The following is a 27076-nucleotide window of genomic DNA, read 5'->3' as shown; positions in this document are numbered from 1 at the left end:
TTCTGTCTCATAATAAAACAAGGAGACCAAAAAAAAAAAAAAAAAAAAACTAGCGAAGGATAAAGAAAATCAGAAATATACTAGCAACAACTTTGATCTGACACTTAAAGAACTCACCAAACAACATTTATAGTACGGTTTCTTTTCAATGCATTTGAAACATTTATCAAGGTAGTTCATATTCTGGACCATAAAACAAATAACAAATTAAAAAAAATTAAAACCATGTAAAATATGTCCTTTAGTTATAAAAGGATTAAGTTATAAATCAGCAACAGAATGCTTTCTGAAGCTTTTAAGAAAATTTTAAAATATTTTAAATAATCCATAGATGGACAAAAGAATAACAACAGAAATCAAATAGAATTTTAAACTGAATGGAAAAGCAAATATAATAATCATAAAAATACTATAATAGCAAATATAATGGCAAATTGTAATGAAAATTTGTTTTCAAATTTGTTTCAAAATTTGCTAAAGCAGTGCTTAACGGGAAATGTATAATAAAAAATGTTAGATTAAAAAAGACGGAAGTATCAATTCAATAACATAAACTTCAATCTTCAAAAAACTAGAAAGGGGAAGAAATTAAACCCAAAGCAAGAAAAAGAAACGAGTAAAAGGCAAAAATCATTTAAATCAAAAATATAAAAATACAGAACAACAAAACCAAAAGCTGAGCATTTGAAAAGACATTAAGAACCTAATGCCAAGCTGATCTAAATTAATAAACAGTAAATAAACAAGAGGACAACAAATACCAATTATCAGGAAAAAAAACCAGAACCTGACTGTATCACAGCTTCTCAGAGGTAATGAAAAAAAAAAAAGCATGGCTACAAATCCTAGAGATATGTGTATATTACAAATATAGACAGTTCCCAATTTAAATAGCTCAACTTATAATTTTTTTGACTTTACAATGGTAAAAATGCAATGTGCATTCAGTAGAAACCATACTTCAAATTTTGAATTTTGATATTTCACCAGGCTACTGATACGTGGTATGATACTCTTATATATATATTATTTAGCACTTTATTGTAATATAGTGTTTGTCTTAGATTATTTTGCTTAACTGTAGGCCAATGTAAATATTCCGAGCACATTTAAGGTAGGTTAGGCTAAGCTATGATGTTCAGAAGGTTAGGAGTATTAAACGCATTTTCAATTTATAATGGATTTACTGGGACCATAATCCCATTGTAAGTGGAGGAGAATTTTATGTATTTTGATGCCCATAAATTTTATAACAAATGAAATGGATCAATACCGTGAAAGAAATGAACTGTCAAATTTCACTCATGAAGAGACAGATAAGTTTATTAGTCTTAAGTCTACTAAAGAAATTAAATTCTTAGTTAAAATGGTCAAACAAAGGAAACTACAGATCCAGAAAGCTTCACTGACAAATTCTACCAAATATTCAAGAACAAAAGAACAATAATTCTAAACAATCACGTCCAAGAAAAAAAACAAGCAAGCACATATAAGAGGAAAATCATTTTATGAAGCCAGCATTATCCTGATATCAAACTTGCAAAAAATTTAAAAAACAGAAAAATAAAGACCAATAACCCTTAAGAACACAGATGCAAAAAACTTCACCCTATGAGAAAAAAAAATCTCAAATAAAACCAAGAAATACAGAAAACGAATAACACATCATGTTTATCCTGGGAATGTATTGCTAATTCAAGTTTTAAAAGTCAATGACTATAACTCATGATATTAATAAAGAAAAAAAGAAAAACTACATGATGATAGGTGCATAAAAAGCATTTAACAAAATTCAACATCCAACGTGATAAAAATTATCATCAAAGGAGGGAATGAAAGACAACTTCTTTAACTTGATACAGGTGCCTACTAAGAGCCTCATTTAGTCATTCTATTAGTGGTGAAAAACCGCCAGATTTCCCCCTAAGATCAGGAACAAAGCAAGAAAGGTTCACTGTTGTCATTCCTATTTACCATTATACTGAAGTCCTTGCCAGCACAAATAAGCAAGAAAAGAAGGGGGAAGAAAGGCATACAGTTGAAAATGAGAGTCTCTATTTGTAGATGACATAATTGGCTATGTAGAAATCCCAAAGAATCTGCAAAAGTAATCTATACCTTCAGTGACTTTAGCAAGTACACTGGTACAATGTTTATATTTTAAAAATCAATTGCATTTCTATAAACTAGTAGGAATGAGGTTTTTTTTTTAAACATACCATTTTCAATAGCACCAAAAAACAAAAACAACAACAAAAAACTGCAACACATGCATGCTGAAAATGACAAAACTATAATAAAAGAAATCACAAAAGGCCTACATATTGAGAGATAAACGATACTCATGGAATAATGGAATAGAAGACTCACTATATTAAGACATTAATTTTTCCCAAATTGATCTATAGATTCAATACAAGGGCAATTAAAATCCCAGCAGTTTTATGTAGGTACCAGCAACTTAATTCTAAAATGTATATGGAAAGGCAAAGGAAATAGAAGAGTTAAACATCACTTTGAAAAACAAGGATGAAGGACTTACACTACTTATTTCAAGACTTACTACAAAGCTACAAATCAAGACCACATGGTACAAGCAAAGGAAGAGAAATGACTGGGTGTGGTGGCTCATGCCTGTAATCCTAGCACTTCAGGAGGTTGAGGAGGGTGGATCATGAGGTCAGGAGTTTGAGAACAGCCTGACCAACATGGTGAAACCCTGTCTCTTCTAAAAATACAAAAATTAGCTGGGTGTGATGGCATGTGCCTGTAATCCTAAGTAAGTAAGGAGGCTGAGGCAGGAGAATTGCTTGAACCCAGGAAGTGCAGGTTGTGGTGAGCCAAGATGAGGCCATTGTACTCCAGCCTGGGAATCAGAGCTAGACTCTGTCCCCCCAAAAAATAAATAAATAAAGAGCAGAGCAGAGGAGAGCTACACAGATCAACGTAGGTTCTAAAAACAGGCCATACACAACCTTTTACAGAAATGGACAGATCCAACAATCAGAAAATCAGTTAAGGGAACAGCTAAACTCAATGGTACCATCAAACAACTGGATATAACTGACATCAACAGATAATTTTTATTCAATAACAATAGAATACTCATTATTCTCAGGCTCACATGGAACCTTTACAAACCATATTCTGGGTCATAAAACATATCTTAACAAATTTAAAAGACTGGTGATCATATATTGTATCTGTTAGATCACAGTGGACTTAAACTAAAAATCAGTAATAGAAAAACAGCTGAAAAAAATCCCAAAATTCTAAGTAACGCATAGATCAAAAAAGGAATCTCAGGGGAAATTTAAAATATTGTGAGTTAAGTGAAAATAAAAATAAAATTTATCAAAATGTTTGGGATGAATCAAAGCACTACATAAAGGGAAATTCATAGTACTGAATGTATATATTAGAAGATCTAAAATCAATCATGTAAGCTTCTACTTTAGAAAACTAGAAGAAGAATAAGAGCAAGTTAAATTTAAGTAAGCAGGAAAAAAAAACTAGAGCATAAAACAATGAATGAAAACAGGAAACCATATGAGAAAAAATGAAACAAAAGTCAGTGGCTTGAAAAGATCATTAATATCAATAAGCCTCAATTCAATCCTTATCAAAACCTCAAAGAACATTTTTTAGGAACAGAAAAAACAATCTACCTTAAAATTCATACAGAATCTCAAGAGATCCCAAATACCTGAAACAATCTTGAGAAAGAACAAAGATGGAGGACTTAAAATTCCTGATTTCAAAACGGCCTTACAGTGTGGTATGGACATATAAACCAAAAGAGAGCAGAGAAAGACTAAAGATAAACTCTTGCATATATGGTCAAATAATTTTTGACAAGGATGCCAGACCATTCAAAAGGGAAAAAACAGTCTTTTCAACAAGTGATATTAGAAAAACTAAATATCCATAGGTAAAAGAATAAAGGTGGATCCTTAACATATTACAAAAACTAACTCAAAGTGGATCAAAGACATAAATATAGAACCTAAAACTATAAAAACTCTTAAAAAACAAACATTAAAAAATTTAAAACTCTTAGAAGAAACCTTAGGGGAAAACCTTCATGACACTGGATTTGGCAAGAACTTCTTGGATATGACACCAAAGGCACTGACAACACAAGAAAAAATAAACTGACAAACTGGACGTCTTCGAAATGAAAAAAAAAACTGTATGTCAAAGAACAGTATAAAGATTAAAATAAATGTATCTACTGTAACATGTTGCTCTCACTAATTGAGAAATTTAAGAACAATTTTTCTTTGTCGCTCTTTCTTCTCTCTTTTCCTCTCTCCTCTTTTTCTCACCCCTCCTTCCTCCCTCTCTTTCCCTCTCCACTGCACCCCCTCCCTCCCTCTCTCTTTCTTTTTTGAGATGGGGTCTTGCTCTGTCATCCATAGTGGAGTACAGTGTGGCCAAATCATCACTCGCTGTAACCTTGAATTCCTGGGCTCAAGAGATCCTGCCTCAGTCTCTCCAGCAGCTGGGACTACATGTGTGCAACATCACACCCAAGTAATTTTTTAAATTATTTGTAGAGACAGGGTCTTGTGCAGGCTGATCTCAAACTTCTGATCTCAAATCATCCTTTTGCCTCAGTCTCCAAAACTGCTCGGATTATAGGTGTGAGTCACCAAAACTGCTCGGATTATAGGTGTGAGTCACCATGCCCAGCTGACAATTTCTTAAAACAACAACAAAAAGGTATACCATTCAATATCTAGTATGGATAAACAACTTGCTACTCTACGACCCAAAACTTTTTAGGGGCAGTCCAATCATATTTGTTTCCTTTTTTACAGAATAGAGCATGGTCTATTATTTCATTTATTTTATGTATTAAAAAGGCCAAAAGGAAAGGTATAACATAAGCAAAATAAAGCCTCCAATACTAGAGCTATCCTTGCCTATCAATAGTCTGAAGGTTACATGCAGAAAAGAGAAAAAAATGCAAATAAATTAAGAGTAGTAACTCTAAAGTAAAATAAACCTGTTAACATAGTTTTATACATGTAATAGTGAGAAAAACCAGACCAAAACAGCACACTAAGAAAAAACAGAAGAGTGAATAGTAAAGATGGATAAACAAGAAAGAGAAAAGAAAGGTCAATTAAATTGGAAAGTGATGTAGAATTATGCCTTGATTTATGATGAACTTCATTAAGAGATTCTAGTATACAATAGAAATTTAATAAAATACAATGCAGCATATGGAGATTTCTAAATATTTTAAGGAAAAAAAAAAAGCTCATTTGGCAGTGTATCTAAAGGACTTGGTTATAAGACAGTAGAAATTCTAAATGTTTCCATGTGGAATGAATCTAAAAACATCCACTAGATTGGGGATGTAGTATATTCATTTTTCTTTCACTCAAAAAGAGAAATCAATTTCTCTTCTTGGATTTTTTTTTTTCTTTTTGAGACACAGTCTCTCTCTGTAGTCCAGGCTGGAGTGCAGTCGCAATCTGTACTCACTACAGCTTCCACCTCCTGGTTTCAACAAGTGTCATGTTTCAGCTACCCCAGTAGCTAGGATCACAGGTGTGCACCACCACACCTGGCTAATTTTTGTATTTTTAATAGAAATGGGGTTTCACCATGTTGGCCAGGCTGTTCTCAAACTTCTAGCCTCAAGTGATGCACCAACCTCAACCTCCCAAAGTTCTGGGATTACAAGTGTGAGCCACTGCACCCGGCCCCTGCCTGGATTTTTTAATAAAATAATCAGTAGGCCGGGCACGGTGACTGACACCTATAGTTCCAGCACTTTGGGAGGCTGAGGCAGATAGATCACTGGAGATCAGGAGTTCAATACCAACCTGGCCAACATGATGAAACCCTGCCTCTACTAAAAATTAAAAAAAAAAAAATGAGCCAGGTGTGGTGGTGCACACCTGTAATCTTAGCTACTTGAAAGGCTGAAGCAGGAGAATCGTCTGAACCTGGGAGGTGGAGGTTGTAGTGGGCTGAGATTGGAGCCACTGCATTCCAGCCTGGGTGACAGAGCAAAACTCCATCTGGGGAGGAGGCGGGGAAGTGGCTCACACCTGTAATCCCAGCACTTTGAGAGGCTGAGGTGGGCAGATCACTTGAGGTCAGGAGTTTGAGACCAGCCTGGCTAATGTGGTGAAACCCTGTCTGTAACAAAAATATAAAAAATTAGCTAGGCGTGGTGGTGTGCACCTGTAATCCTAACTACTCAGGAGGCAGAGAATTGCTTGAACCTGGAAGGCGGACGTTGCAGTGAGCCGTGATCATCACACTATACTCTAGCCTGGATGACACAGAGAGACTCCATCTCAAAAAATAAAACAGAACAATAATAATAATCAGTTATCATAAAGGACTGCGTGAGTTTCAGTAAATTTTCGTATTTCTGCCAACGAAAGTAATTAAGGTTAGGAGGGCCAGGGAGAAGGGGGTAGTGAGAAAGAGATTCAAATAGTACCTTTTGCATCATCAGAACCTGAAGCCAAGAGTTTAGGATCCATCAAATTAAAGTCAACACTCCAACACCTCTTCTCATGCTCCTGGAAGCAGAAGGAAGACACAGTAGCCTCAGACAGAATAGAGATATCAAAATGAATAAAGCAAGAAAAAAAAAAGAAAAACTGATACCAATTTATTGTTATGGGGAGAGGGAAAGAAAATAGGTTAGAAAACAAATGAAAAGCAAGATGTTGATGCAAAGTACTTTTAAAACTTTTTATATATATACATTTACTAAAATTATTGCTTTTAGAAATATAGTTGATGCATTCTATAAAGACTAAAGTCTTAGGAAATGCTTTGGAAAAGTATTTGGTACCAAAAAAGGGAGATGGAAAAAAAAAAATATTTGGTATTGCATAGCTGTTACACTAGCAAAAAAAAAAAAAAAAAAACCAACAACACTAAATAGTGACTTCATATCTGTAATTCTAAAGCACATGAAATTCTAAAAGTTTTAACAAAATAAATATATGATCCATATAACATGTAACTACTACTCTTATTTACCTGATAGACCTTTGACCTCTGTCCGGTGAATCCATCCCATAAAATAACAGTGCCTTCATAATCACTGCTAGCTAACAGGTTCTTATGGTAACTACTCCAACTGATACAGCTGAAAGAAATACAGTTAAAAATTACTTTACATAAAAATAAATAACAATGGGATAAAAAGAATTTCAATGTGTTCAGAAAGATTTGCACTATTTAAAAATAGTCCATATCAGTTGACAATCATTATTCTGCCCAAAACGAACCTGGGAAAAGATAGCAATAATTTTGAAATTTTAAAAATTGAAGTGAACAAGTAATGAACCCAACCACTTTTTACTGTGATCACTAGCTGTAAGATGGGTGAGCCTGGAGCCACCACTGGCCATCTTTGATACATGAGGAAAGCATGCCCATCAGTGAAGGTGATACCGCCCAGAGGGCTCAAGGCATTCGATGACAGAATGACAGACCCAATAAGACTGTTTAAGACCCTATATCCATCTGTCCATTGAAAAAGTAAATAAATTTTAAATTAAAAAAAAAAAGACTCTGTATCCCGTTTTGCCAAACCATATAAGCCAAATAAACTATAGTGAATTGGGTTTCTGTATTTACATCCAAACTGTCTTGACTTGACTAATTATAACTTATGACTAAAATTATTAGTCCAATTAAAAGCATCTAAAAGAACCAAACATTTATCATTTATGGTTTTGGCTATTCTCAAGTGCTCCAAGTCTACAACATATAAAAATGTATACTTCTGCTGAGATACATATCTGCATCATGAATACAGTAAAGGGAGGGAATATTATGAAAGAAGCTACTTATAAAGCAGTTAATGTAAATGACTTCTTAGACATGAATAAAGCAAGAAAAAAAAGGAAAACTGATACCAATTTATTGTTATGGGGAAAGGGAAAGAAAATAGGTTAGAAAACAAATGAAAAGCAAGATGTTGATACAAAGTACTTTCAAAACTTTTTATAGCTTTTTATAAGGTCTTTTGCTTTCTACTAGTTGCATTCATGCTAAATTTCAGAGACTGGAAGAGTCCATTTGCATTTTTAAATATATTTAAATTTCTGGTAGAAACTATATGGAACAGTTAAGAGCCACATTTTGAATTTAGGCAGACTTGAGTTCAAATTCCAGATCTGTTACTTACTAGCTGTGGCTCTGGCTAATTTAGTTCACTTTCACAGTAGATGTGCTCCAAATCTATTTTAGACATGCTTAGGTATTGAGTGCTTTCACCATTTATTCCAATGTACCAGGAAGTATTGCAGATTTTTACATATATAATTACAGAACAGGTAGGTTGCACATTTAAATGTTCTAATCCACATTTTCATTATGTAACATAAATACTTGCTATGGGCCAAGTATCATTCTGAGTGCATTATGGAGATTTTTTTAAAGGTACAATCCTATTAAATAGGTATTACTGTCGTGGCCGCCATTTTATAAATAAGCAGCATGAAATGTTTAAGAGCACAGACTCTAGAAACAAACTACTTCAGTCTGAATCCTGGATCCTCTGTATACCAGCTGTATAATCTTGCACAGGTTAGTAAATACCTTTCTGTGCTCAGCTTTCTTTGTATAAAATGGAGCAATAATGGCAAGTTTCTCATAGGTCTGCTATAGACAACGCACTTAGGATAATGCCTGATATCTAAGAATTCAATAAAGTTGTATCTAATTCTTGTTATATCCTCTTCACTTAGGACATAAACTGTAATAGATTCTCAACAACGAGTGCCACTAATGAATGGGCAAGCTCACCAATTATCAAGATAGTATTTTTATAAATGAACTAAAAAAAAAAAAACTATAACAAATTAATTATACAAAGATTGTAACAAACATACTATGTATGTCATTTAAATAGTTAAGAAAGGTTCAAGGATGGCTATTTTGAAAATGTTCAAAGTTACATACAAAGTTATTATTAGACGATTTCCTCATAAAGCCAATGCTCATGAGAACAGCTTGGGAAGCTTGTTTAGAAAACAAACAAAAAGCATATTCTAAGATTCTTCTGAGATTTTTTGGAGAGAAGATCAAGTAGAGTCTGTAAACATTAACAGTATTTTATGTCTGAAAAGCACTGCTTATGAAGTATAATCTCTAAAACATAAAACATAAACACCATTCCTTCAGTGCAAAGCAGAATGTTCTTATAAAAAATTCTTAAAACTAGAAACCATTCTGTTATGTTGAGAGATATGTCCATGCTAGGGGAAAAATTCCTGATGTTTTTATATTAAGGTACATTAATCCTTATTCAGTACTCCACGGCGTCTCCGACAATCACCTGCAACAAAGACCTTTATTTGATTAAGTGAAAGAAGAGCTTTCATTTGGCAACTAGGAAAAAAAAAAAAGGCTAACCCCACAAGAAAAAAGCAAGCAGTATCTGCAAGAAAGATGATCTTAATAATAATATATACTCTGAATATACAGTACAATTATAGTGTTCACCATGAATGAGTAAGAAGTATCATGGAGCTGAGGGCACGGTAGCTCACGCCTGTATCCCAGCACTTGGGGAGGCCGAGGCCAGTAGATCATGAGGAGAGGAGTTCAAGACCAGCCTGGCCAATATGGAGAAACCCTGTCTCTACTAAAAATACAAAAAAAATTAGCCAGGCAGCGGTGGGCGCCAGTAATCCCAGCTACTCTGGAGGTGGAGGCAGAGAATCACTTGAACCCGGGAGGCAGAGGTTGCAGTGAGCCGAGATCACGCCACTACACTCCAGCCTGGGCGACAGAGCGAGACTCCATCTCGGGAAAAAAAAGAAAAAAAAGTGTCATGGCAAGGTAAAATAATCTCATGATAATTACATATGCAAATTGTTACATATATACTGTATCATGTGAAGAAATAATGTAAATACCTGATTTTGGAATTGCAGGTCATTTCATTTTCAGGGTAATGAATATCCACTGCATCCTGGATGACGGTGCCATATTCATAAACTTTAATCTTCTTTGTAACCCCAGCAATCGCAAAATAGTCACAATCCCGGTCAAATTCAATACTAAGGGGAAAAAGTATACGCCTTGCTCAATAAGACTATTTACTTCTCCGTGTGACATTTATAAAGACAACATTTCAGAATTTGCTATTTTCTAGTTCTAAAGTAATTCTCTCTACAAGGATAAGAGATCTACTTTAAATGCCTTTAAGTTGTTCTAGGCCTCATATCCAGATTAAGTCATCAACACATATCAAATTAAAAGTCTTTGAGACTTGTGTATATCTACACAATTGTGCACAGGTGTACTTTTGTTCCTAGATATCTGACATGCTCTTCATTCAGCTCTAATAACCATATCACAGCTTAGTGAGAAAGATTTAATGGCATGAATTATTTGATATACCAGAAGTACGCCAAAAGATAATTATCAACTCATTTTTCATACATTCTAGTTATTTCCCTGACATTTTGTGGAGATGGTAGAATTTTGCAATATTCAATTTTTCAAAAAATATATTAGTATATAAGTTGAATTACTGAAGCAACTGGGTGATGACAAGTGGAGAGCATACATATAATCGAACCACTAAATTATCACTACTTTTTCCCAAATCCATACCTAATTCCCTCCCCAAATAGCTCTCTGAATTATAAAACCCCAATGCACACTCCTTATACCACAACAGGTTAAAAAATAGTAAAACATCTCCCTTCCTTTAGCATTACTTATAAAATTCACCCCCTCTTGCTGATCATTTTTATGTAAGCTCCAAAATAAGCTAAATGAAACCAAATACAAGATCACTGCTCTTATAGAACTGAACTTGGAGCCTAAACAAAGTTTTTGTTATAGAGCCAGCTGGAAATCTAATTAGCCCAATGGTAGTAAAAGTTGAAATGAATCATCACATACATTTTTCATTATTATTTAAGCCTCTTTTCTAGAGGTTTAGCCATAAGAATTCTCACTGATCTAAAATTAATTACATAATAATACCTAATATTCATTAATCATTCACTAACTACTAAAACATTTTGCATGTATTAACTCATTTAGTTCTTATAACAATCCTGTGATATATGTATTATTATTATCTACATTACACAGACGGGAAAATGACGATTAGAGGTGAGGTAAACTGCCCATAGTTAGTCAGTTTGTAAGTGACTGAGATGGTATTGAAACACAAGGTAGTCTGGTTTCAGTGCTGGTGCTAATAATTACCATGCTTTATCACAGATCAAAGCTCTTACGTAAAACTCAAAGCATAGGCTGGGCACCATGGATCATACTTGTAACCCCAGCACTTTGGGAGGCCAAGGTAGGCAGATTACGAGGTCAGGAGTTCAAGACCAGCCTGGCTAACATGGTGAAACCCTGTCTCTACTAAAAATATAAAAATCAGCTGGGCGTGGTGGCATGTGCCAGTAATCCCAGCTACTTAGGAGGCTGAGGCAGGAGAATTGCTTGAACTGGGACCCAGGAGGCAGAGGTTGCAGTGAGCCGAGATCACACCAGGGCACCCCAGCCTGGGCTACAGAGCATCTCAGGAAAAAAAAAAAAAAAAAAACCCTCAAAATGTAAAGGCTAAAGGTTTAAAATCTAATACGTATGAATGTGTCTTCAGTACTGTGGATGTGTTTCTTCTCTCAAAATGCCTCCCTAATGCTCTGCATATGTTAAGCATTCAATTAATGCATTAAAATACAAACACCTACATATAAAAAATACAAGCATCCATTTTCTTAATGGATTACATGTGATTTCCATTCACAGAACAGTTAATGATTAATGATTTATTATTCAGAAGCTTGCTGAACCAATGATGATGAGTAAGAAAAAGACACATTAAGAACATTTCAGGCTGGGCTAGCTAGCTCATGCCTGCAATCCCAGTACTTTGGGAGGCTGAGGTGGGAGGATCCCTTGAGCCCAGAAGTTTGAGACCAGCCTGAGCAACATGGTGAGACCCCATCGCTTCAAAAATAAAAATAAAAAAATTAGCCAGGCATGGTGATGTGTTCTTGCAGTCCTCAGAGACTTGAGAGGCTGAAGCAGGAGGACTGCTTGAGCCCAGGAATTTGAGGCTGCAGTAAGCCATGACTGTGCCACTACACTCCAGTCTGGGTAATAGAGTCAGACCCTGTCTCAAAAACTACAACAACAGCAACAAACAATATTACCCTTAAAGACACACACCAAGATGCCCACTTTTCAATATAGCTTTAAACCCTTCCTTAATTTTATATAAGTTTTTTAAAAAATTGACTGGGCACAGTGGCCAGAGATTGTGCCACTGCACTCCAGCACTCCAGTTTGGTGACAGAGTGAGACTCCATCTCAAAAAAAAAAAAAAAAAAAAATAATTAAAAAATTTTTTTTTTTACAGAGATAGGGTCTCACTATATTGCCCAGGCTGGTCTTGAACTCCTGGGCTCAAGTGATCCTCTTACCTCAGCCTCCCAAAGTGCTGGGAGTACAGATTTCAGGCATAAGCCACAGTGTGCAGCCAATTTTTAAAAGAATTTTATTCAGTAAGTGTTACTGACTAGAGCACAATTCAGCAAATGTTCTCTGCAGTAAAGTATGATACTATAGCAATGCAATAGATTTATTTGTACAACCTCAACTGAACTGCTGCCTCAGCTACTACTTGCTGCCATGTGGATTTTAATGCACCATAACTGTAACGATGCCAACTACTCATCCATCCCAACTCAATTTATACCCTTTGTCTCATGTCACTGAAGGAGAAATATTACTTTATGTGGTAAAGGCAGAGTTATTATCAAAACTGAAATCCTGTTTTTAACTTAGGAGGTTTTACTATAGATGAGATTTCAAGTGAAGCAGGTATGTTATCACTAAATACTTTTTTTCCAACCAACATATATACATAGCTAATAAATCAACACCATTCCAATGCTGTGCCAGTAAAGTATGCCATTACTAAACTATTGGTTTTAACACATATAATATGTTTAAACACTAACCTATCAAATTCATTTCAGGGAGAAAACTGACACATAAGTAAACATGCTGTCAAAAGAATTATTATGATGACCTAAATAAGTCTATTATTTATTCCTCTGGTACCCTGTTATTCAAGACAGCTTTCTCTCTTTGTTCAACACATTATTATTTGGTGACATTAACTCACTCTTAATTCTCATACTAAAAAGTTAACTTTTTGTTTTGATTTCACTGCTATTATTTTCTTACATTTTGGTTATGTTTTGTTTTTAATATACTAAGGTAGAGTATGTTTTTAAAAATATTTTGGGGTTAACAAGGTCCTTTTATAGTGTAAAAATAGATTTTAATGGAAATATTAACTAAAAGTATAAAGAATAGTATTATTTTGAAAAACTTTTGATTACAAGAGAAAGAAAAACAGGCCCCCCCAACCCACCTTTTTAAATGGAAGTACTTCCACATTACTAAAACTCAGGATTTAAGTACTTCCAGATACTGAAACATTTGCTCCCTCTCTCTGACGTATTTAATCATACATATTCTCAAACATGAACATTATGAGATTCTAAAAATCAGATCATGAACTGGCTCAAATACATACCTGTAATTTTCAGGTGTAGAGAGCTTTCTAGAGCTAATACAAAACAGATGACCTTTTATACAACACTATGATATTCAACTACTTTTATTATGAAATCTGATAACCCAAGCAAAAGTACCTCAAAAGTTAAACAGTAACTAGTTAGTCTGAGACTAAATAAAAGGTAAACAAATTACTTGAAATGATGCTTATACAATTAAATTCAAAAACAAATTTTAAGTCTTACAACTGTTACACAACGTTAATTTCTGCCATCCACTGTCAGCAGTAATTATTAAAACAACAGGTTTATGAAAATTTACTGCAAAGACAAATTCAATTTCACAGAATTTGTTTTTAATTTCAAAATATACAAGTATACTTTTGAAAAATAGTGTTTCTGGGGATATAAATTGCATTTTTCTTTCACACTTTGAAATATTTCAACTGTTAAAAGAAAGTGATTTATTTTAACAGCTGAAATATGTAATTCAGCCGTAGGAAACTAGCTGTATTCTTTGTCAAAAAGGCCATTAGTCAAGTGATTAAGTAGCAAGGCAAGAAAGTGCATAGGACAGCTGATTAACGCATACCACCAGTACAATGTGACAGGAAGCAATGAAAGCTGTCAACAAGCCCAAGCACAGAATTTTGTCAGTGTTTCCACTGTCTGTCATTTCTTTTTGCAATTATAAGTATTACCAACCATGGTGGATTAGTGTTCCTGGATGCCAGAGCCCAATTTATCAAATTAAAATATAAAGTAAGAGCTGTTGTCAAAGGTCTCATTCTCATTCATTATCATAATGTGCCTGGAGAGCAGGTAACTATAACTTCAAAAAAACAAAATATAAGTTTAGAAATTGGCCATTTTAATGAAAATTGATGAGCAGATCTCTAAAAAATACAAACACAGGTAAAGGAAATTAAGAATGGATGTTACTCAGCTCTCTTCCAGATCAATACTACTACTTAAAACTTCCATAACATACATAACACTTGAGATGTGTCAAGCACTGTTTTAACCACTTAACCTATATTGTTCAAGTTTCAAATCTCCACTGTATAAAGAAACTGAGGTATATTGACGTTAAGTAATTTGTCCAAGGATATATCAAATCATTCAAATTTAAATAATTGGTTCCAGAGTCTATGCTCTCAATCATCATGCAAATTTGCAATTTCAATTAGAACAAATGAGCTGTTCTTCAAAGAACATATACACAGGCAAAATAAGAAAAATAACACAGAATAATAATATACACTATATTATATATAGTGATAATAACATATAATCATCCAGCCTGTGCAACAGGTTAAACATAAAGGGATTAAAAAAAAAATAAGGTAGGCTCATCAGGTTTCTAATTAGTAGAAGAGATTACAGACAATATAGGCAAATGTCAAATGGCAAGACAAAATATTAATACAGGAATTCAGGAGGCAATGATTATTGGGGCCTATTTGAAGAAAAGAATAAACCATGAATATTCTCAGCCATCAAATGTCCAGAGTGCCAGTTATCTGCCAGATTCTAACCTAGTTGATGAAAAACCAAGATTAAAAACGAAATAAAACACATTACAGTCATGTGCCATATAAGGACAATTTAATGTTCCCATAAATTATAAGGAAGCTGAATTCCTATCAACTAGTGACTTGCAGTGCAACTTTATTCCCAGGTTTGTGAAGAAGAGGTTGTAAACAAACCTACTGTGATACCAGCTGCATAAAAGTATAGCACATACGATTAACATACAGTACGTAATTACTGATAATAAACAACTGTTAATGGTTTCTGTATTTACTATACATTTATCATTATTTTAGTGTATTTCTTCTACTTATTAAAAAAAAAACTGTAAAGCAGCCACAGGCAGGTCCTTCAGGAAGTATTTCAGAAGAAGATGGCATCATAAGAGATGACAGCTTCGTGTGTATTATTGGCCCTGAAGACCTTCTAGTGGGACCAATGTGGAAGGGATGATGGTGATTTTGATGACCCTGACCCTATGTAGGCCTAAGCGTAGGCTAATACATGTGTTTGGGTCTTAGTTTTTAACAAAAAAGTTTAAAAAGTAAAAATAAAATAAAATAAATTAAATTAAAATTTTAAATAGAAAAATGTATGAAGAAAGGAAATATTTTGCATAGTTGTTCAATGTGTTTTTAGCTAAGCGTTATTACAAAAAAAACAAAGTCAAAAAAAAATATTCTAGGTCTTCACATTTACTCTCCACTCACTAACTGACTCACCCTGAGTAACTTCCAGTTCTAGAAGCTCCATTCACGGTTAAGTGACCTATACAGGTATACCAGTTACTATCTGGTATACCCTATGTTTGGATATAGAAATACCATTATTTTCCAACTGCCTACAGCATTCAGTACAGTAACATGCTGTGTAGGTTTGCAGTCTAGTAGCAAGAGGCCATACTATATCACCTAGGTGTCTATACTCTATGATACTGCACAACAACCAAAATTTCTAATGACAAATTTTTCAGAATGTATTTCCATCATTAAGCAATGCATGACTGTATTTGAGAAATTCACAGAAGCATGTATTGAGCCTCCTTTAATGCTGACCTGGGCTACTGAAACAGCCTCCTTATCAAGACTACTCCTGACTTTCCCTTTTTCTAATCAATTTTAAAGACTGAATTAGAGTAAATTTCCACACACACACCTCTATTAATGTAATTCTGCTCATTTACTATTAAAATTCGAACTCCATCTATTACTAAACAAAACTTGGCTTGAAAGTTTTCTTAGAACATATTTCATTAAAAAAAAAAATGAATGTAGGCAATGGTTCCAAAAGTATACAGAAAAAAAGTAAGTCTCCCTCGCAGTCTTGCCAAATAAGTACCCAACTGTCCTCCCTATAGGCAACCAATAATTTCAAGGTGTGTACCTTACTAGTTTTCTTATACATAAATGTGCATACATGTATTTTTTTTTAATTAAACACGAGGTGACATCATACACACTAATTTGCACTTGCTTTTTTCCGCTCATGTAACAGTATTTTGACCATCATTTCGTATTAGTACATAACAGGGCTACTTCATTTTGTCCTTAATGATTGTACAGATTCATACTGTCTGGATGTATCAAATTATTTAACTAGGAACATTTCATTTCTAGTCTTTTACTGTTAAACAATGCTGCAAAAAAAAAAAAAAAAGCCCTTCTATATGTGTCAATTGCCACATAAGCAAGAATATTTTTTCTTTTTTTTTTTTTGAGACAAAGTTTCATTCTTGCCTCCCAGGCTGGAGTGCAATAGCACACCCTCAGCTCACTGCAACCTCCGCCTTCTGGGTTCAAGCTATTCGCCTGCCTCAGCCTCCTGAGTAGCTGGGATTACAAGCATGATCCACCGAGCCAGGCCTGCAAGAATATTCTTAAATACACCTAGAATATGATGTGCTAGGTCAAAAAATACATGCATTTTTCTATTAAGTAGAAGCTAAATCTCTCTCCACTCAGATAATGCCACTAAAATTTGCAACTTCTTCCCTAAATTTTCCCTTTGCTTTCTCATTCTAACTGAAACCCAGCTCTCCCCTGAAAATACCACTTCCTCAAAGTCTTTCCACATTCCATGTTCAAACAAGCCTGGAAGTAAAGTCGGTGTCCTTACTACACATAGCTTCTTCCAGTCATTTTCTCTCTTCTCCTTGAAACCTCCCAGCTCAAAATCTCCTGTAACATATATCACCCAATGTGTCCTTGATGCTCCTTCTACCAACCCATGAGTTCTTGGAAATTCTAAATTTCAGCTGTCATTTTCTTAAAAATTATTCCTTTCATAAATGTTAATTATTTCAATAACTATGTAGAGATGATTAATATCCTGATCAGTTTTCTTAACTTCCTCTTCTCCAAAGGTCTTTTATTCTGCCCACTTCCACTTCACACAACCATGATCACACCGTAGAAACGTTTTCATTACCAATAACTTCACTCCCTCATGTTATGTTATGATATAACACTTTCTGACAACCACTTCCATTCTTTTCAGTTGATTCCTTGTCTCTCCAACAATCCTTCAAAGCCACTGTGATCTAAAAATCTATGGCTCCTATACCCACTGCTCGTCCCTCTGTTATGTATTTACTTTCTTCTTTCCCAACATAAATTCCATGGCCAGTAAATATAACTCTCTCACACAACTCTGCACACTCTGTTACTATTTTCATTTTCTTATTTTTTTTGTACTTTATCTCTCTGGCAAAACTAACCCTAGTTAAATTTCTCTACCTGCTCTACCATTTGAACTGGCAGAGTTGAATATGGTTAGAGAAAAAACGTGCAACCATGTTCTCTGGTCACATTTTAAATTCATGATCACTATCCTTAAGGAGGCACTTAACTAACTTCATAGGAAACTTCCTTCAGCCATTCACTCTCCTATTCACATATAAAGAAGTTACATAATTTTTTTTACTCTTCACAAATTTCCCATACCTTTATAATCACTCTCGGCAAATTATTCTGTTTTTTTATGCTTTTTGTTTTTTTCCTTGAAATGGTGTCTCGCTCTATCGCCCAGGCTAAGATGCAGTGGGCATGATCTTAGTTCACCACAACTTCCACTTCTCGGGTTCCAGCAATTCTCCTGCCTCAGCCTCCTGAGTAGCTGGGATTACAGGTGTGCACCTTTATACCTGGCTAATATTTGTATTTTTAGTAGAGACAGGGTTTAACCATGTTGGCCAGAGTGGGTCTTGAACTCCTGACCTCAGGTGATCCATGTGTCTCAGCCTCCCAAAGTGCTGGGTTTACAGGCGTGAGCCACTGTGCCTAGCCAAACTTATTCTGCTTGTAAGTTTACTGAAACATATAAAAAGAACAAGAAGATACTTTCCAAAGGCTCCCACTAACCACATCCTCCACTTATCAGCATTTATGCCAATATATTCTGATATGTTCTGCAGTCTTTCTTGTCATTCTGAACACATGTGCTCCTAGATCTAACCAACATATATACTTGTGCAGTAAGTCTCATCCTTGCTTATCTACTGAAGGATTGTTTCCTAAATTTTCCACCTCTCTCCTGTATCAATCAATTTTTTTCATCTATACTGGATCTTTTCCATAGGCCTTTCAATGGTTTTCTTCCTTTTCAAGTACAACAAAACAAAACAAAGTATCTCTTATAACCCTATTTCTATTTTAGCTACTATCCTATTGCTTTCCTTTCTAATATCCTAACTTTACAAAAAAAATTTTCTAGAATCTCTCCTTTCATTCTCTTTAACTCACTGGAATCGAGCTTTTGCCTCCATCACTTAAAATGCTGTATGAAGGTCAATAATGACCTCTAGGTTGATAAACAGAACAGTAAACTCTGAATTCTGACCTTCCTTGAATATCAACAATAGCTGACATAATATGGTAACTCCCTCTTCCACAACAGAGCTCATTTTCTCGTACCTTAACTCCATCACAGTCTACTTTGGTCATTCCTCCTCATCTTCATTTTAGTAATAAAGCATCCCAGGCTGGGCATGGTGGCTCATGCCTGTAATCCCAGCACTTTGGAGGCCAAAATGGGTAGATCACCTGAGGTCAGGAGTTTGAGACCAGGCTGGCCAACATGATGAAACCCCATCTCTACTGAAAATACAAAAAACTGGCCAGGCACCGTGGTTCAAGCCTGTAATACCAGCACTTTGGGAGGCTGAGGTAGGCACATCATTAGGTCAGGAAATCAAGACCATCCTGGCCATGGCAAAACCCCAAATCTACTAAAAAATACAAAAAAATTAGCCAGGCATGGTAGTGCACACGCCTGTAGTTCTACCTACTCAGGAGGCTAAGGCAGGGGAATTGCCTCAACTTGGGAGACAGGGGTTGCAGTGAGCCAAGATCGCACCACTGTACTCCAGCCTGGCAACAGAACAAGATTCCATCTCAAAAAAAAAAAAAAAAAATTACAAAAAATTAGCTGGGCATGGTGGCGGTACCTGTAATTCCAGTTACTCGGGAGGCTGAGGCAGGAGAATTAGCTAAACCAGGGAGGCGGAGGTTGCAGTGAGCCAAGATCACGCCCTGGGCAACAAGAGTGAAACTCCATCTCAAAAATAATAAAATAAAACATCCCAAAGCTAAGCTAAGTTCTTGTACTTTCACCTGCCTTTTATCTTCCTGTATTTCTTTGGTGATCTCATATAGTCTCCTGGCTTTCAATCTATACAGTACACTGATAACTATTAAGTGTTTGTCTCCCAACCAGACCTCTCTCTATACTACTGCCTCATGCCTACTCGACAGCTCCAACTTTTAATCTAATAGGCATTGTTAACCTGTCCAAAATTGAGTTTCTGAATGCCCTGCCAAACGTCTAGTAATTTCTTCCAGTTTCATGTGATTAGGTTAACAATTTTCAACTTTTATTTTTAAAAGCTCATGAATTTAGTAATTGCTTTTTCATAATATATTCTTATTTTTATATTTATTTAATTCCCTTCCATTTTATTTAGGTTTAGTTTGTTCTTTCTCTAATTTCTTCGCTTGGATGTTTAATGAACTTGTTTGACGTCTTCTTTACCAGTATTTGTTAATTCCTTTAGAGTAAGGAATTTTATTCTGGGCACTTTAAGCTATGTCTAATAGGTTCTGATACACAGAAGTTTCATCACACTGGTTTGATTTCCATTTTGATCCAAGAGTTGCCTAAATAGCTATTAAATGTCCATGTGGTATATTTTTCCCGTTTTCTACATTTGTAATGTTTGATCTTACTGTTTTGTCATCAGAAAATCTTAATTTCTATTTTCTGTAATTTGAGATTTGGTATATGATCTAGATTATTTACATTTTCTGATGTTCCATGGACAATTTAAAAGAAGGTATATCTTTATAAATGTTTGTATATGTCTTCTAGCTTGTTAATTATGTTATTTAGGGCTTCTACTATTAATTTTTATTAATATTTAATTTTTGAACACTTAATCTGTCATGGACTAAGATCTGATCTGATTTAAAGTCTCATACCACCAGATGTGTTTATTTTGTTTTACAGTTAACAAGGATTTTTTAATACATATTTATAATTACACTTAAACTTCAGTATAGACTGAACCTTGATCATTACAAAGAGGGTGTGTGTGTGTGTGTGTGTGTGTGTGTGTGTGAGAGAGAGAGAGAGAGAGATATTGATTTAATGCCGAGAGAGACAGAGACAGAGACACTGACTTAATGCTTTCTAGCCTGAATTAAATCGTACTTTCAACTTTCACGGTTCAAAGTTTTAAGAACTCTTCTATACAAGCACAGATTTGTGGTTTATATTACAAGCTACTATAGAAATATTTTCTTATTGATAGGAAGTTTAGCCTATTTAAATTTATTAACATGTTTACTTTTATATCTGTCATCTTATTTTATTACATATATTGTTTTAACTGCATTTTTAATTAAAATGAGGTCTTTGAACACCTGATTTATTTCATTTTATGGGTTATTCTCCTAAATGGGAATTGGAGTATTTCTGTCTAGTGACTCATAGTTACTTTACTAATTACTACAGAAAGAAGTAAAGGATTCAATATATCTACTAAGTCTCTACTTTGATTAAAGGACAAAATTATTTTTGCCCTTACTCTTCTAATTCTACTGATTATATTGATTGTCTCATAATCTACATTATACCTTCAAAAATATTTATACTTCTCATCCTTGTGCAAATGAAAATCCTATAATTAAGTGAGAGTAGAAATGAAATCCACTGGCTGGGTGCACTGGCTCATGCCTGTAACTCCCTCACCATGGGAGGTCGAGGCAGGTGGACCACCTGAGGTCAGGAGATCGAGACTAGTGTGGCCAACATGGTGAAACCCTGTCTCTACTAAGAATACAAAAAAGTTAGTACAGCGTGGTGGTGGGTGACTGTAATTCCATCTACTACGGAGGCTGAGGCAGGAGAATCTCTTGAACCTGGGAGATGGAGGTTATGGTGAGCCGAGATTGTGTCACTGCACTCTAGCCCTGGTGACAGAAGAAGACTCCAACTCAAAAAAAAAGAAAAAAAAAATGAAATCCATTTTACATAGATAAGCTACCCTGCATTTCCAGTATTTGCTGAACATTCCAAACTTACTAATTATAAGTAGGTGTAAAAATCTTATTACTCTATTATATTGTTCCTGCTGTGTAGCTCTGAAATGATCTAAGCACTTAACATAGTTTGCTACATGAATGATACGCTTTGCTGTAATAAGAACTTGGAGTGTACTCCCTCACCGCTTCAAGAACGTGACCTCTTATCGGATCCCAGATGTGAACTTGGAACATCTCCCCACCTCCAGAATGTGAAAACATACCTCCTCAGATCCCATATGTGAGTTACTGACCTCAACTACTGGACTTCAAACATACATAAACTTAGAGTTTGATGAACATTTTGAGAGCTTTGGCTGTGTCAGGTTTCACTCTGTCAGCCACTTCTCAGAAAACTGAATGCTCAGGCTGTGACAAAGATTTGGAGCTTTGAAGCTTTGCTTTCTAACACCAGCACTGCCTTCTAACTTCAAGAGACCTCACAGGTAGTTGCAGATCTCGGCTGTGCTCACACAAAAGCATACTTTAATGTTTAATTAAACTTTACTTTCCACAGAGGCCTGCTTCCACCCTAATTGAGTAACCAGACTTTAATAATCTTGGAGTTCACTCACTATGTGGTTAATGTAACTCATCTATCAAGTGTATTCCGTGTGAAACTTGTCCACATTATTCTCTCCCTCTTAAGCTTGTGAACCTAAGAAAAAAATTATCTTTATATGGCAATAAAACAAGTGAATCATTAAAATTACTCTTTGATCATTTCCTTATTTTAACCACACAGAATAGCCAAGTATTTACAAATTAAAATCAACTCATTTTATTTTCCTTTTATTTCTCCTTTATATTAGAATTAAGACACTATAATTTTTAAAGAGTTGTAGTTAGGAAATTTGCAATATCTATTAATTTTATGTCAGAACATAAAATGTTCAGTGTCAATGGTTCCAATAAAACTTTATAAATATTAGAATCTGAATGTTCACGTCACAAAATATCCTTTGCATTTTTTTTTCCAACTTTTGCAAATGTAAAAAATATTCTTAGTTCCTACAAAATCAGGCAATGAGTAGAAATTTGGCTCACAGGTATTAGTTTGCTGATCTTAAACTTTTTTTTTTTTAAATAGCAACCTGCTAGATAATTGTTAACCTTATTCTAAATTAATGGACAGACTTGATTTCATATCACAGGCACTAAATTGAAGTCCCATTTTAAAGTCTATGCATATATTTATTCTATTATTTTTATTAGGTGGCTCGTTTTGTTTGAATTCCATAAAACCTCAAGATCTTGCTTTTAAACAACTACTTGAGAAAAATTTACTTTCTTATTCCCTCTGACTATCATTGAATAGCTAAAATAAATACATACACTACCTGATAGACTATATTCTGAAACATATATATTCTGAAACCTGATAGACTATATTCTTTTGTGACTATTAAGTGTTTATCCTGTGATAAAATGTCTTTGTCTTTAAAATACTTAATATTAAAGATGCATTTGAGGCCCTTTAAGATCAATATACTGAATATTAACTTTTGCACATTTGGAACAAAATCTATTAGAGAAAACAATGAGGGATGAAAAACAAAATATATTGTTGTCCCCAAAACTATGACATTTTGTCCTCTTTAAAATGTTTTTAGTCTTTGGGAGGCTGAGGCAGGAGGATCGCCTGAGGTCAGGAGTTCAAAACCAGCCTGGCCAACATGGTAAAACCCCATTTCTACTAAAAATGCAAAGATTAGCTGGGCATGCTGGTGGGCAGCTGTAATCCCAGCTACTCGGGAGGCTGAGGTAGGAGAACTGCTTGAATCTGGGAGGCAGAGGCTGCAGTGAGCCGAGATCGAGGCACTGCACTCCAGCCTGGGTGACAGAGAGATGATGAAATTTTCTTCTAAACTGTAAATTTTTGGTCCACATTAGTAAAAAAAACACTGAAGAAAAATAGAAGAGAAAATGTGAGTTTTTACCAGATAAACCCCTTTGAACTGTTGCAGCAAGAAAAAAAGAAGAGCTCTTGTTCTAAACTGCATATGGAAAGGTAAAAGATTTTATACTAGCCAGTATAACTTTTGAAAAGAGTAACAAAGATGAAGAACTTGTATTATCTAATTTCAAGCCTTATTATAAAACGATAGTAATCATGACAGTACAATACTAGCCTATGAGCAGACATATAGATAAATGGAACAGACAGCTAAGAAGTAGACTAATATATATATATATATAGTCAATTAATTTTAAACAAAAAAGACAACAGGAAAAGGTTATCTTTTGATCAAATGATGCTTGGAACAAGTAGATATCTATATTGGGAGGGAAAAAATAAACTTAAACCATTACCTCACAATCTAAACAAAAATAACCTAAAATAGATTATAAGTTTGTAAGTAAAAGGTAACACTATTAAAATGATAGAAGAAAATATAGAAGAAAAATATTAGGGGCAGAAACATTTCTACAGGACAGAAAAATTTAAAACATGGATGAACTGGAATTCATCAAAATTAAATACCACTCGCTCTTTGAAAGACACTATTAAGAAAATAAAAAGATGAGCCACAGGCAAGGAAGAAAATTCTGATAACACATATATCTGACAAAGAACTCATATCCCTAATATAAAAGGAATTCTCATCACTAAATAAGAGAAGGACCTGCTTTTAAAATAGTGAGCAAAAGATCTGAATAGACAATTCACAAAAGATATACAAATGGTAAGTTTAACCACCACTAGTAATAAGAAACACTACTAGTCATAAGAAAACATTAAACACCACTAGTAATAAGAAAAAACATAGAAAAATAACAAGAAAATGCCATTACATACCCACTAATAAAAAATCTGATATTAAAAAGAAAAACAGTGCCAAGAGTTACAGAGGATTTGGAACAATTGGAATTTTTTTTTTTTTTTTTTTTTTTGAGACGGAGTTTCGCTCTTGTTACCCAGGCTGGAGTCCAATGGCGCGATCTTGGTTCACCGCAACCTCCGCCTCCTGGGTTTAGGCAATTCTCCTGCCTCAGGCTCCTGAGTAGCTGGGATTACAGGCACGCGCCACCATGCCCAGCTAATTTTTTGTATTTTTAGTGGAGACGGGGTTTCACCATGTTGAACAAGATGGTCTCGATCTCTTGACCTCGTGATCCAACCGCCTTGGCCTCCCAAAGTGCTGGGATTACAGGCTTGAGCCACCACACCCGGCTCAATTGGAATTTTTTTAACTGCTGACTGGAGTGGTAATCAGTTGAACTTTAAAAATCCAACCACTTTAAAAATAATTTTGGCAGTTTCTTAAAATGTTAAACACATCCTACAGCACAACAATTCCAACTCCAGGTATTTACCAAATAAATAAATATAAACATTAATATCCAAAATGACTTGTACATGAATATTCACAACTTTATTCATAATAGTAACAAACAAAAAACTCAAACAAGTTTTATTCAAATGAATAAACAAATTGTATATTTATTCAAATGAATAAATAAACTAGAATATTTAGACAATAAACTACTACTCAATAATAAGTAAATAAACAAATTACTAATATGGACATCAACATGAATGAATCTCAAAAACAAGCTGAGCAAAATGAGCTAGACACAAAAGAATATATACTGTACGGTTCCATTTATAAGAAATTTTTAAATGGCTGAATTATTTTATAGTGACAGAAAGGAAACAAAAGAGCTGCCTATGGCAGGAGTTTGAAGGAGGGGTGGAATTAACTGCAAGTGGTGGAAGAGAAAATTTTTGAAAATGTTTTATATTTTGACTGCCATTAACATAATTATCAAAATTCAAACTTTATGCTTTATTGCATGTAAATTATACTTCAGTAAAGGTGATTTTAAAAACGTTCCAACTTGTGTTTTTGTATGTCTTAAATTACGTAAATAATACTGCAAATTAATCTCTCTCAAGCACCTATCAAAGCATCAAGTTTTATAACTGCTGAAGTTATCAACAAATTCACCTATTGATGGGAGTGGGGAAAAGGGAAGAGGAGGAGAGAGAATGTGAACATAAACATTAGTAGTGGAAAACAGCCCCGTTTCAATGTTAGTATGTTATAGCTAAGTCACCGAACCACAGGTTAGCTTCTGTCTTATTTCAGGGTATTTCTCTTTTTTTGGCTCTGTTTGATAAATAATTGTAAATATACACAAATAGGAAACTTTCTGCTATACATACCAGAATTTGTTATGATGTAAATAAAATCTGTAGCTATCATTACAACAATGATGGAGTGCCTCCTATATGACAGGCTAAGTGATATATTATTACTGTTAAGTAAGTAATGATAAAACATTAAATAGCTATTCATCACAAAAAGATCAGAAAATCTGACAAAAGCCACTTTCTTTCAGACATATTTAATCTGAAACATGATAGAGATTTAATCAAGTATAACAGTACATCTTTAGAGCCTAAACAAATCCTTTTCAACTAACTAAAAGTATAAAAACCATCAATAGCTGATGGATCTTTAAAAAACAGGTAATGGGCCAAATTTGGCCCACGGGCCACAGTTTGCTGATTTTAAAAGAGCCCATTTCTCAATCAAAATGAGCTTCCTTGCATAAAAACAAACCCAATGTAAAGTTTGAAAACTTACCATTCTTTAGGCCGGGCACAGTGGCTCCTGCCTGTAATCCCAGCACTTTGGGAGGCTGAGGTGGGCAGATCACAAGGTAAAGAGTTTGAGACCAGCCTGACCAACATGGTGAAATCCCGCCTCTACTAAAAATACAAAAATTAGCCAGGCATGGTGGCAGGCACCTGTACTGCCAGCTACTTGGGAAGCTGAGACAGAAGAATTGCTTGAACCTGGGAGGTGGAGGCTGCAGTGAGCCAAGATCACGGCACTGCACTCTAGCCTGAGCAACGGAGCAAAACTCCATCCCAAAAAAAAACCCCAAACTTACAATTCCAGAAAATTGAAAAATTACCCAAAAAAGCTATATTTCATTTACATAAATAGGGATATATATATATTTTTAATTATTTTTAAAGACAAATGGAGAAAATACCATTTCCAGGACATATCTATGGAAACCTTTGCCAGCTACAGAAGGCAAAACTAAAACAGTATACTATAACACAGGCCACATGGGGCTTCAGGAGCTGTAATTATTTACCCCTAAATACTGCTGTGGGGTCAGAGCCCATGCTCCCATGACCTGCCTGTTTTCCTGCTACCCCAGGGTTGAAAACCCTCTGAGCAGTGGGGTACCAAAGAAAAAGGCACACCTCCATTGCATGCCCTGCAAAGGGAATAAGGGAACTTCTCCCGTTTCAAAATGTACCACTCTGGTAGGGAATATTGGTAATGGGTCATGCTATGCATGAGTAGAAGATATGTGGGAAATCTCTGTACTGTGAACCTAAAACTGCTCCATAAATAAAGTCTATCAAAAAGTAATTATAATATT

General features: G+C 34.8%; 1 protein-coding gene across 7 annotated transcripts in view; it reads right to left on the bottom strand.

Annotated features, from left to right (window-relative positions):
• Positions 1-27076, bottom strand: part of COP1 (COP1 E3 ubiquitin ligase) — a 229676-nt gene that overhangs the window by 80122 nt on the left and 122478 nt on the right. For all 7 annotated transcript variants that reach the window (XM_002760336.5, XM_008984964.4, XM_008984965.4 and 4 more), the window contains 3 exons: positions 9912-10055; positions 7021-7129; positions 6470-6551 (listed from right to left, as the gene is read on the bottom strand). In XM_002760336.5, coding sequence (XP_002760382.3) covers positions 6470-6551; positions 7021-7129; positions 9912-10055 — 335 coding nt within the window. The remainder of the gene's footprint in view (positions 1-6469; positions 6552-7020; positions 7130-9911; positions 10056-27076) is intronic.

The sequence above is a fragment of the Callithrix jacchus genome, chromosome 18 (assembly GCF_049354715.1).
Source record: "Callithrix jacchus isolate 240 chromosome 18, calJac240_pri, whole genome shotgun sequence".
Classification (NCBI taxonomy): Eukaryota; Metazoa; Chordata; class Mammalia; order Primates; family Cebidae; genus Callithrix; species Callithrix jacchus.
Note: the sequence above shows the minus strand (reverse complement) of the source record. Positions and strands in the feature narration are given on the sequence as shown.